This window comes from Aquarana catesbeiana, linkage group LG02 (genome assembly GCF_042186555.1).
Source record: "Aquarana catesbeiana isolate 2022-GZ linkage group LG02, ASM4218655v1, whole genome shotgun sequence".
NCBI lineage: Eukaryota > Metazoa > Chordata > Amphibia > Anura > Ranidae > Aquarana > Aquarana catesbeiana.
The window spans coordinates 764,938,009-764,951,038 of NC_133325.1; the positions used below are offsets into that span (position 1 = coordinate 764,938,009).

The 13,030-nt window shown below is 41.8% G+C and overlaps 1 protein-coding gene across 1 annotated transcript in view; it reads left to right on the forward strand.

Annotated features, from left to right (window-relative positions):
- Positions 1-13,030, forward strand: part of LOC141129299 (bromodomain and WD repeat-containing protein 1-like) — a 189,139-nt gene that overhangs the window by 133,892 nt on the left and 42,217 nt on the right. Inside the window, exons 25-31 of the mRNA XM_073617246.1 lie at positions 2,053-2,160; positions 2,294-2,418; positions 3,085-3,167; positions 4,980-5,091; positions 5,180-5,241; positions 12,142-12,297; positions 12,413-12,533. Of these exons, the coding sequence (XP_073473347.1) occupies positions 2,053-2,160; positions 2,294-2,418; positions 3,085-3,167; positions 4,980-5,091; positions 5,180-5,241; positions 12,142-12,297; positions 12,413-12,533 (767 nt within the window). The remainder of the gene's footprint in view (positions 1-2,052; positions 2,161-2,293; positions 2,419-3,084; positions 3,168-4,979; positions 5,092-5,179; positions 5,242-12,141; positions 12,298-12,412; positions 12,534-13,030) is intronic.

Genomic DNA, 13,030 nt, shown 5'->3' on the forward strand with positions numbered 1-13,030 from the left:
ACCTGCGAAAGGGAAAATCCTTTCTCCTGGTAACTTGGAGAGTACTGACTACAGATGCCAGTCTCTCAGGCTGGGGAGTGACTCTAGTGGGGCTCACAGCTCAGGGGAAATGGTTAGGGACAGAACAGATCCTGCCCATCAACGTCCTGGAATTACGGGCAGTGCGTATGGCCCTACGGTCATGGATGGTGAAAAATTCAGGACTGCTCTATCAGGATTCAGTCCGAAAGTGCCATTGCAGTGGCCTATATAAACCACCAAGGCGGTAGCAGGAGTCGTTCAGCTCTGAAGGAGGTGAACCACATACTAGTCTGGGCAGAGGGACATGTGCCGATTTATAACGACAGTCCATATCCCGGGAGTAGAGAACTGGAAGACAGATTATCTCAGCCGCCAGCAGATCGGCCGGGGGAATGGTCCCCATACCCAGGGATGTTCCAGGAAATTTGCCAACGTTGGGGATGGCCAGAGGTCAACCTACTGGCATCCAGGTTCAACAACAAGTTACAGCAGTTTGTGTCTCGAACAAGAGATCCTCTGGCAATCAGAGCAGTTGCTCTGGTAGTTCCATGGAGCCAGTACTCCCTGGTTTATGCTTTCCATCCGATCCCTCTCCTTCCACATTGATTGTGCAGGATTCGGAGAGAGGGGGTTCCAGTCATTCTGGTGGCACCAGCCTGGCCCAGAAGGCCCTGGTTCCTGGAGATTGTGAGACTGACAATAGACGGGCCATGGATGCTTCCACGTCGCCCCAAACTACTGTCTCAAGGTCCTATATTCCACTCCAATTTACAATCTCTAAATTTGCTGTCTGTTACAGAAACAACCATTTGAACAAGGAAATTCCATTAGACTTGCTGTCACGCAAGCTAGCTTTCCTGATGGCTATCACCTCGGCTAGAAGGGTGTTGGAGTTGGCGGCCCTTTCATGCAGGGAACTGTACTTGATCCTTCACCACGACAGGGTCGTGTTACAACCTGTTCCATACTTTTTGCCAACAGTGGTGTCCTCCTTTCATTTAAATCAGGATATTATTTGCCGCCTTTTTTCTCAGCCTCGCTCGGCGGAAGAGAGACGCCTGCACTCATTGGATGTTTGGGCAGTCAAGATTTGTCTAGATCTGCGGAGATCTGAGGATCAGATTCGTTTTTTGTTTTACCAAAAGCACCCAAGAAGGGACAGGCAGCTTCCAAGGCTTCCATTGCCAATTGGGTCCGTCAATTGATCATTCAGGCCTACGGTCTGAAACATAAAGCTCCCCCCTTTAGTGTGAGAGCTCATTCTACCAGGGGTGTAGGGACCTCCTGGGCTTTTCGCCATCAGGTATCTGTGGCTCAGATTTGTAAGGCTGCTACCTGGTCTTCAGTGCATGCGTTCACAAAATTTTATCAAGTAGATGTTCGATCAGCCAAGGATTTGGCTTTCGGCCGCAGTGTACTGCGGGCTGCCATACAAGTTCTGATAGCTATTGTTTGGCAGGGTGTCTCCCTCCCCTCAAGGCTATTGCTCTGGGATGTCCCAGTAGATAATGAATATTAGCCTGACTCTGTGTCCAATGATGTATAAAAAAGAAAATAGGATTTTTTCGTCATACTTACCTGTAAAATCCTTTTCTTTGAGTACATCATGGGACAGAGAGATCCCTCCCCTCTTTTTTGAGGATTCAGTGCTTGCTACAAAACTGAAGTGCTTCCTGTGTGGGAGGGGTTATATAGGGGATCACTTCCTGTCTGAAGACCTTTGGTCTACCAGTGTCCTTTCACCTGGCAGTGGAGTATAACCCAGTAGGTAATGAATATTAGCCTGACTCTGTGTCCCATGATATACTCAGAGAAAAGGATTTTACAGGTAAGTATGATGAAAAAAATCCTATTATAATGTTTGGGGGTTCTGAGTAATTTTCTAGCAAAAATATGATTATTTTTACATGTAGGAGAGGAGTGCCAGAATAGGCCCGGTAGGGAATTGGTTAAATACAGGTTCACTATAACATTTGTAGTCAGTTTTGTTAACCTATGGCTGTGTTTTGTTTTGCATTGATATGTTAACAGGTAGTTTACTTCCGACAAGGTCACGAAGCGTATATTAATGCAGTCAGGAGAAGGAACCTCAGTATCTTAAACGTAATGAAAGAGCCATGGAAAAAATGTGAACTTAGGGTAAGTGCTCCATTTCTGTAGTCTGATTCAAGGGGTATCCTATAGTGTGCCAGAAGAATGTTGTACCTAGACATCTTTGTGTAGACATTCTCTTCTCGGTCTTGAGTTCTTTACGTGTTATGTTTTTGACCAGGACCAGGAGTTGGTGAAAATTGTTGGGATCCGATATGACATTGGACCTCCCACTTTGTGCTGTCTTAAACTTGCCCTGATAGACCATGTTAGTGGAAAGCTCATGGGACAATTCTTCTCTCTCAAGTATGTTTTTCCTTTTGCTTTGATTTGATTATTTATAACCTAATCACTATTTATACCAGTTAAACACTTTTATTTTCTCAAGTTTATAAGGTGATGGAAGCCCTAATAGTAGATAATTATAGATTTGTAGGCTGTGACCGTGTCCACCTCAGCTTCTCGATTTGATTCCTTGGTAGCAGATATATTACACCTTGCAGAAAAGTTGTGATGGATGCGTATCCCTATGCCAGACCACTGTGACTGGTTTCAACATACAAATGCCTGAATTGGTTGGGTCATTGGCAATTGTGTAGTGTACACCCAGTGCTAGTGAGCTTCATAAATCTTTAGAGTCATGCACTTGAATTTTATTGAAAATTACGTTAGTAATTTTAAAAAGGTTGAGCTCCTTCTACCCATGTGTCCTTTTAATTTGTATCCCTAACATCATATTTTTCGCACTAAGGTTAGTTGTTTGAATTTTTTTGCAGCTTTTGCCTAAATTTACGTGGTACATTCTCTGATGATGCAGAAATATTTTAGCATAAAATTTAGCATATTTCACACACTGCTTGATTAAAATGTAGCTCCCCCCCTCCTGCAGATTAGCCATATCTGCAGGTCAGCTGAAGCCTTGGGGGCTGTCTACTGAGAGTTAAATGTTGATCATGGGTTTTTTTTCTGTAGATATCATGACATGCCAGATGTGATCGACTTCCTTGTATTAAGACAGTTCTATGATCATGCTCGGAGTACAAACTGGCAGGCTGGTAAGTTTTGTCTGTTTCGATAACTGAATCAAGCAGCTGTATTATTATCACTGTTGTTTTAATAATAGGGACATTCCTATGTCAGCTAGAAGTATTATTGTTGTTTGTTTAATGGTGTTGTATTATGCATTGCTGTTTAACCAGCAAGCAATAGCTTTTTGTTTCCTTTGGTATAAAACAGGAAAAGAACCATCTGAAATCAAGAACGCAATTTTTAATAAAATTGTAAAAAGAACATCATATCGCCTTTTTTGTGTGGGTTTTCTTTTCTCGCCTTTATTGCCCTTTTTTGGTAAGGGTGTGTTTTTGTTTTTTGTTTTTCCCCCCTCACTCTGTGGGTGATGGTAACTAGCAACTATTTTAGGAGCCTATAGGTTTACTTTGTTTAAAGCAAAGTTCAGTCAAAGATTTGGAATTTGTAGAGTTTTTTTTTTTTTTTGTCATTTTTTTTTACCACTTTAGCTCCTAAAGGTTTACCCCCCGTCATGACAAGGTCTTTTTTTTTTTTTTTTTTTTGCAACATGGCACTGCGTTACTTTAACCACTTAAGCCCCAGAAGATTTTACCTCCTTTCTCATCAGAGCACTTTCTACAATTTGGCTCTGCGTCGCTTTAAAGAGGAAGTAAACCCTGATGGGTTTTACTTCCTCTTTGTTTCCCTGCAAAGGTAAAGCATAATGGGCTACTATGCATCGCATAGTAGCCCATTATGTGTCACTTACCTGACACAGGAGCCTGCAATGTCCCCGATTTCCTCACTAGCAGCGAACGTCCATTCTTCACCCCTCTTCCTTCCGGGGCTGCATGCTCCAGCTCTGTGACTGGCCGGAGTCGGGTGACATCACTCCGCGGGAGCCGCCAGTCACGGCATGACCCCAGCTTGAAACGGCACAGAGTGCCCTTTCAAGAGTGTGCATGCACCGAATACATTTTTACTTTCTGCTGTAAAATATACCCAATAAAAAATGTAAAAAATCTAATTTATTCATCAATTTAGGCCAATATGTATTCTGCTACATATTTTTGGTAAAAAAAAAATCCCAATAAGCGTATATTGATTGGTTTGCGCAAATGTTATAGCTTCTACAAACTATATATATCTATCTCTCTATCTATATATCTCTATATATATATATGTCTATCTATCTCTATCTATCTATCTATATATATATATATATATATATATATATATATATATATATATATATATATATATATATATATATATAATGTGTATGTGTCAGCACTTTAAACGACAGTAGCTCCTCTATTGGATTGGACTACATGGGCCAGCCTTTGCTCTCCATGTGCATTAATGACCCTGTCACTGATTTTCTTTCTTTGGACCACTTTATGATGAGTTCCCAGTCTGCAGTGGTCAGGATTTATCACAAGAGCTGCAATTTTGGAGTTGCTGTGACCCAGTCATCTAGCTATTGCAATTTGGCCCTTGTCAGAGCTGCTCATATCCTTGCACTTCCCCATTTTATTCTGCTGTCAAGAGATCAACTTCAGGGACATGTTCACTTGATGTCTAATATATCCCACCTGCTTTCAGATGCCTTTGTCACAATTTAATTAAGGTTATTCACTTTGCCTGTCAGTGGTCATAATGTTATGGCTGATCAGTGTATGTTCCAAACCACCATACACTCCCATTAAGATGCAAGTGGCATGTTTACTTGAAACTTGAGACAGAAATCCTGTAAGGTCCTAAAACTCTTCTTTAATGGGAGTTCGGAAACCATTATATAAAAATTACTTTCACAACTTTTTACCTCCTCTTCTGTTTTTTTTTTTTTTCTTCTTTAGGTGACAAGTTCCGTTCTATAATAGACGATGCTTGGTGGTTTGGAACAGTGTTGAGTCAAGAGCCATACCGGCCCGAATATCCAGATAGCCTTTTCCAATGTTATACTGTGAAGTAAGTTTGTCTTTCCCCTGTGTCCTTTCTTTATACATTTGATTAACATTTTGATAAATCTTGTTTTACATGCATTTCTTCGTAATAGGTGGGATAATACAGAAATTGAGAGGCTGAGCCCTTGGGATATGGACATCATTCCTGATAATAGTATGTCTTTTTAATGTTACTCTTCTGTCACATGAAACTTTCCAGTAAAATGTTTAAAAAAAATCTTAATCTTACAGTACTGGTCACAGGCTTCATAGCAGCAGCGGCCAGTCCATAAGGGGCGCCACCCCTCTAATCTCTATGCGCCAGCCCCTTATCTCAATTTTTTAAGCACAGGATTAGAGCCGCAGAGCAATACGCCCCCAGCCCACCTACTTGTGAGATTAGCGAATTAACATTCACTATTGTCTTCCTGCTTCTCCTCCTGGCCAATCAGGACAGGAAGCCAGCCTGTCCTAAGACCAGATTGGTTAGGAGGAGATGCCAGGGAAGCCACTAAAGCTGCCCACGACCTGAATGGGGTAAGTGCCCCCCAAAAAATGGAGCACCAGGGCACTGCTTCATAGATCCTTGGCTTTAGGCTTGTACCTTCAGGTGACTAAACACTAGCAAAATTTTTGAGGACACGCCCCATGGGTGCCTCCTCTGTAACCCTACCCCACTCCATGAGTCAGTTTTTTGTTGGTGTCCTAAGGTGATGGACCTCTTCTCCCTTACAAAGAAACCTCTTGGCTTAACTAGTTACAGTATATTTTCAAATTTCCTAAATAAACTGTTTAATCTCCAGCTCCTCTGTCTTTACATGAGTCGGATCACAATATGCCCTGCCTTAAAGAGGTGGACATAGAAGGGAACCAAGAGGACCCAGGGACAGTGTTAGATGAGGCTGTAGAATATTTTGCACCCCCAAACTAGTGGTGTGCTGAAACCAGAAAATTCAGGATGCATCTGGCCGGAAATCGAAATTTACAGTTTTTTTTTTTTTAAACATTTTTTTTCTTAAATTTAATTCATATGTTTGGTGTTTTTTGCATCAATGTCAACGGGACGCAGCATTATCGGCAAAACGCTGATAACCCTATTTTCGGTCGAAAATTTTAGGTGGCTGATATATCTTTGCAACCCTTACTCCAGCTTCCTATACTCCTGAAGCTGCAGCTTCTTGCAACATACTTACTATTGTGGGGATTTTTCTGCTGTGTACAAAAGCCTTGGCATTGTTGCACTTAATTATTCCCTGTCATGCCTCTTTGGGTACAAAAAGACCTGCAAAATCTATAAAGACATGCTCCTGAATAGTGGGCATTTTGAAGAGTGGGTCACCCCAGAAAAGATTTTTACTCCTTTAAAAATTATTGGCAAACTCTGTCCAGTGGAAGATGAGTTCTCTAATATATGGTCGGCTCCACTCTTATGCCGCATACACACGGTCGGATTTTCCAACGGCAAAATGTTCGATGGGAGCTTGTCGGAAATTCCGACCGTGTGTAGGCTCCATCGGACATTTTCCGTCTAAATTTCCAACAAATAAAATTTGAGATCTGGATCTCAAATTTACAACCGTTGTCGGAAATTCCGATTGTGTGTACAGAATTCCGACGCACAAAATTCCACGCATGCTCGCAGTCAAGCAGAAGAGTCGCACTGGCTGTTTAACTTCATTTTTCTCAGCTTGTCGTACATGTTGTACTTCACCGCGTTCTTGATGTTAGGAATTTCCGACAAGATTTGGTGACCGTGTGTATGCAAGACAAGTTTGAGCCAACATACGTCGGAAAAAAAACATGGATTTTGTTGTCAGAATGTGCGATCGTGTGTACGTGGCATTAAACATCTCACTATACCAATAAAAATGCTCCTTCATTGAAACATTCTGTAGTTTCAGAAGCTTATAAGGTGCTCTCTTTACACTGGCAGACCCAGCTCTCGACCAGCTGTCACTACGATTTGTCAAATAGCAGCTGACTGGACTAAGGCAATAAATAACCAACATAATTCTGTTTTTCAGACTTTGCCTTACCTGAGCAATTTGCGGCAGTTACCTTCTACTCTGCTCTTTTGTATTGATTCTCCTAGAACATGTGATGAAACTAATTTCCACAATAGCCCTAATCCCCATTCACATGCAGAATCTTGTGTTTCAAAGGCTTGGCAGTTGAAGCTGCCTGTAAAATGTGGCTGTCATGTATGCTCTTTTAAAGGTGGATGTCTTTTTTTTTGGAGGCACAAATTCATAAAAGATGTCACAAGAGGCAAGGTTCTACTTAAACAGCAGGAGACTCCAAACCCCCCTCCTTTCCTCAGGAGCCTCCATCTTTTCAAAACACAACACAATTGTTCTACTCAGACCTCAAAACCTAAGTTTTAGTCTTTTCAGCATACAACTTGGTCCACAAAGCCCACAAATCTTCCCCAATGCCCTTTCCCAATATAGGGGCACCATCACTCTCAAGAGTAGGGGGACGTCTGTTTATAGCTTGCCTCCTGGGTCCCAGACTTGTGGGTTCAATCGGTGGTTTCAAAGGGGTGCAAAATAGAGTTCAAAGCTCTACCCCTACTGTCATCTCTAAAATCAATCAAAAATTGCCCAAGGGTAGTCAGATTTGCTGAGTCAAGCAAATATAGAAACATCTGTGTACTTTTTAGACCCTGCAATTGATGCCAGCTGCTGCACACTGAATATCCCACTGATCTCAAACTATATAAACCTAAAAATTTAATGCAGCAATAAAACTTATCACTCCCCTCATCATTTATCCAATTTCTAAGCATACAACCTATTACAGATATTCATCACTGTGCAGTTCTGACAATGACCTTTTGCTGACTAATTGTATTGGCTGAGGTTTGGCCTGTGGCGCAATTTCCGGTGGTTGAAACATGCGTATGTACTCAGAGAAATACAATTTATTGCAATTTATTTTATGTATATTATTTTAATAAACTATACACTATAGAAGCCTTTTGTTTGTACCCAATGTATATATGTGATTGATGTAGACCGGGACCTTTGGAAGCAAACAGGCACTGGTCTGCTACCACTGGGGTACCAGGAACTCTGGAGAGGAGTGCAGATATAAACGATACAAGCACTCTTGGACCCACTCTGTAAATAATGGTGTCTCAACATCTGGTGAGTGCATTCACTGCAGGGGACAAAAGTGGTTGCACCTGAGGGAGGTATCAAAGCTCGCGGGTACTGACACAGACCGCAGTGTGAAATTTTAGACACGGTGGATTTTTTGTGGACGGATATTCATAAATTTTCTTTTAAGGACATCACTAAATACCTTAGCACAGTTAATTGTTTTTAATAATGCAAGACACAGTAATGAGATGTTTACGTCATTATTTATTGCATAATATTTTCAGCACTACAATATATATATATATTATTTTAAGATAGGATGTTTCAACTTATAGATTTTTTACTGGTATGTATTTGGCACTTTAGCATGGCACTTGGTTTTGTTGGATGAATTGCATAGGGATAATTAAGTAGAGTTGTATACTTCTAAATTGGATATATGGTGAGGGGAATGATTGGTTTTACTGCTGCATTTAGATTTGCAGAATGTCTTGAACCATCTCTTGTCCCAGTAAGTAGTTGTGCCAGTACCTCAACAAGATGGGTTCAAAGTATTCTATTTAAACCTGTTCACAGAACTAATGCCCAATGGCAGCATTCCTTCAATTTTCAAAATTTTGCATGGAATTTGCTAGGCCAGTGATTGTCTCTTTGAGACAAAGGGAATACCTGCCCATCCATAGACATTCAAGCTGTCTATCTGCCTATTCCCATTTAGCCACTTAATCAGTTTTTTTTCTGCACTTTGCCGTAGCAGACAGTCATTTTCAGTTTGACATACCTCCTTTTTGACCTATCCACTGCTCCCAGAGTATTCACAAAGGTCTTAGCACCTCCTTTTTTTCACCTCCTTAGAGTTCAGGGCATCCAGATCACAGGATATCTGGATGATTTTCTCCTGTAAGACTCGTCTCCCTTCAGCTGTCTGCAAATATCCAGAGGGCAATTTTAGATGCTCCAGGCTGAATGATCAATTTCCAAAATATGCTCTCCAGCATTCTCTTCACCTGTAAAATTTGGGCTTAGTCCTAGACATACTCCAAGCAAAGGCTTTTACCTCCAGAAAGAAAATGCCCTCTCTGAGCTCACACTGAGGAGTTGCAGTCAGTCATCCCAGAGTGAGATTCTCCATGAGAAATCTAGGCCTCATGGTATCCTCCTTGGAGGCTGTGCCATTTGCCCAGTTTTATTTGAGACCTCTCCAGCACATCTTGTTGACTTGGCACAAGCATACTCCTTCCAACCTACCCATACTCTTGTCCAGTCAATCAAGACATTTCTTAATTTGGTGGATCTCCAGCCCAGCCTTAACAATAGGGAAATCGAAAACAGATGCCAGTCTTTTTTAGGCTGTGGAGGAGTGTTCCAGCCCCTCATGGTTCAGGGAGTAGACATAAGTGGAAGCCAAGCTCCCCATCAACATCCTGGAGCTCAGAGCAATATGGATGACTCTGCAACACTAGACATCCCTTCTGCAAGGACACCCAGTCAGGGTGCAGCCAGACCTTGCCAAGGCTACAGCCTACAGCAGCCACCAAGGGGACACCAGGAGTCGTGCAGCCTTGAAGGAAGCAAGCCAGATAATCCCATGAACAGAGACTTTCACATCCCAGGAGTGGACAACTGGTAAACGAAATGGAGTGAGGGAGAGCTGGCGATTTTCATTGCAGTAGACTGACCCAGAAGAGCAAGGTATACAGACCTACTCAGATTACTAAGAGTTGACCCCTGGCCTCTTCCCAACTTGTCAGACCTGCTGCTGAGATGGAGGGTTCTCTGAGTCTCTCATTCCTACCTTGCTGAGAGCAAGAAAAGCCGCTCCAGAAAGATCCATTATTGTACCTGGAAATCCTTCTTTACCTGGTGTCAACACAGGCACTTAATTCCAGAGATTACTCTGTGCCTCGTATTCCAGCCTTCCTACAATCAAGTTTTGACAAGAATTTAGCCTTATGCGTTTTGAAAGAACAGATTTCAGTCCTTCTACATTTTTTTATTTTTTATTAAAAACCTCTGATTTGGCTCTCACTTGCCTAAACCCTTATTCCAGGTGTATTTCGTATCAGGCCCTGCTTGCAGTGCCCTGTGCTTCATTGGGACCTTAACTTTGTTCTCTCTGCCCTGCAGAAACCACCTTTTGAACCCATCAGAGATATTCTTAAATGACCTCTTGTGCAAAATGACCTTTTTGTTTGCTATCACTTATTGGCAGATGTTTTGGCTACAAGCTCTCTTCACAATGGAAAGGTAGTTCTACTCCCAAAACCATCCTTAAGGTAGTATCAGTGTTTCACCTCAATAAAGACATAGTCCTGCCATCCTTATGTCCTGCTCCAAAGCACCCAAAGGAAATTGTTCTTTATCACTTGAATGTATTCAGAGACATAAGAGTCAACCTCAAAGTGCAACAGCTTCGACCAGAAAGATAAATCCCCTATTTGTCCTTTCCTCTGTGCATTGCAAAGGACATCCTTCTTCAAAGTCCCCCATCTCTCAATGGCTAAGTTATCTGATTGCTACAGCTTACACTCTCAAGGTCAAATTTTTCCTGTGCTTTTATGTGCCCACTCCAACAGGCCAGTGTGAGTTTCCTGGGTGTTCTGGCACCAGGCCTCTGTAGCAGTCCACCATCTGGTTTTCTGTTCAAAGCTCTACCAGGTAGACGACCAGTCTTCTGCAGATGTATCTTTAGGCTGCAGGGTTCTTGTAGATGCACTCTGAAGTTAGGTCTGTTGACCCTTGTTGTGGTGGGGCCTGTTGGAACACTTTGGTTTGCCTAGTTGTTTGCTTACCACTCTCATTCATTACTTGGGGACATTCCAGGGTCTAAGAATACTGTATGATTAACATAGGAGGAATTTTGACTGACCTGTAAATACCATATATTGAAGTACAGGTCACAGGCCATTCTCCCTTCTCTTCCATGGTTCCTCTGCATTGCTTGCTACAAAACTGATGACTCAAGGAGTAGGGTTATATAGGAGGTGCCCTCAAAAAGCTTTTGCCAGTGGCCCATCACATGGAGGTATCTGCCTATAACCTAGGGTCTATGAATATTCAGCCTGTGTTCTGTACTGTATTCCGAGATGTAGAATCTATAGGCAAGTCAAAATACCTCTTTTATCAGCAATGGAACTTAAAGTGGATGTAAACCCGATTCATGAAATTTGAGCTGGGCACATATCTGCAGTGTTTTTCTTATCTCTCTTTAGAGCCCTATGTCCTGTAGCTTTGTCCTCCTCCATTCTTCTGTTATCAGCCTGATAACTTTTTACAAGCTCTCCAAGACGGGAGCCTGAAGTGTGCGTTGGGGGAAGTTGTAAATAGATTAGCAGACTGCGAAACAATTCACAGGCAACTTCTGCATGTGTGGAGAGGAGGTGTGCCCCTTTCCTCCAATCAGCTGTCTCCAGTGTCTAGCAATAATCCACTCCTACAGATGAATGAGGAAGTAAAAAATCTAACAGGATGTACTTTCTAAACAGTATATAAAGGTGAAGACAGAAAATATAAAACTTATGCAGGGAGATGCTTCATCTGTGTATCATCTGAATCTATTCACTTCACTGGGTATATGTGAGGGATTACATCCACTTTAAAGTGCAGGTGGATTAAAAAGTAAACCCTAACTTAATGACATGACATTTCATCATAAACTGACAACTTTTTTTTCTTTTTAGTTAGCAATGATACTCTATAACAGGAAGTGCCTGAACCAAGGGGCAGCTGCATAGTAATTTTTACTGCTGAATACAGTTCAACTTTAGGACTTGCTGTTTTGGGTGTATGAAGTGTAATCTAAATCCCTGGTTTATGTAAACGGGGGTTGATTACTTAAACCTGCAGTTGCCAGAGACTTGTCTACACAGTGACAGTAACCGTGCATGAGGGAATTTATGGATTTGCCAGTCCATTTACGTTTAATATATGTTGCTTAGTGCAGTTCATTATTTATTTTTATATATTTTTAGTGGTTTCACCAGAAGAGCCAGGAACCAGCGTCTCCATAACAATTGAAGAGATGGATGCTTTGCTCTATCGCCCACAGGAGGGAGAATGGGGGGATAGTGATCAACACACACAGTGTGAAAGAATTATTTGTGGCATCGATCAACTTTTTAATATGGGTTAGTAATTGGGTGAATGTAAAGCTAAATACCTAGTTCCCTCGACTGTTTTATTATCATTTTTAGATATCACCTTTAATATCCTTATTTGCTCAAATGGTTAATTTTTTGACAGATATCGCTACATCTTTTGCTGCACCTGTGGATTTAAATGTCTATCCGGAATATTGCATGGTGGTGTCATACCCTACAGACCTCAGCACTATACGTATGAGACTTGTCAACCGTTTTTACAGGTGAGATGCATGCACACATGATCCATTTTATCTTCTATGATCTTGATATTAACCCCTTATATGCGGCCTCTTGGCGCAAAGAGGCCGCATATTTGCGTGAATTGCGGTCAAGACAGCTGTGCTGAGAGCGCACGCGTGCTTCAGGCACTGTTACCAGCGCCTAACTAAAAGCTCCGTGTCACATGACAGACAATCACGGAGTCTTAAGCCCCCGGCAACCTAAACCTCTTGAAGGGCTGGGAGGCGCCGGCGTGAAGAGGTTAAAAAAAGTAAACTTTTTTTTCTTTCAGTTTTGGAAGTGTGGAAGGCTTAATAAGCTTTATTGGTATTTTTGTACAATTGGGGAGATTTTCCTTCACTTCCTGTCTGGTCACCAGGACCAGATACTGTCATGGCCAAAAATATTGGCACCCCTGCATTTGACTGATAATGCACCACTTCGCCCAGAAAATTGTTGCAATTACAAATGTTTAGGCGTGTTTATTTCTTTGGTATTT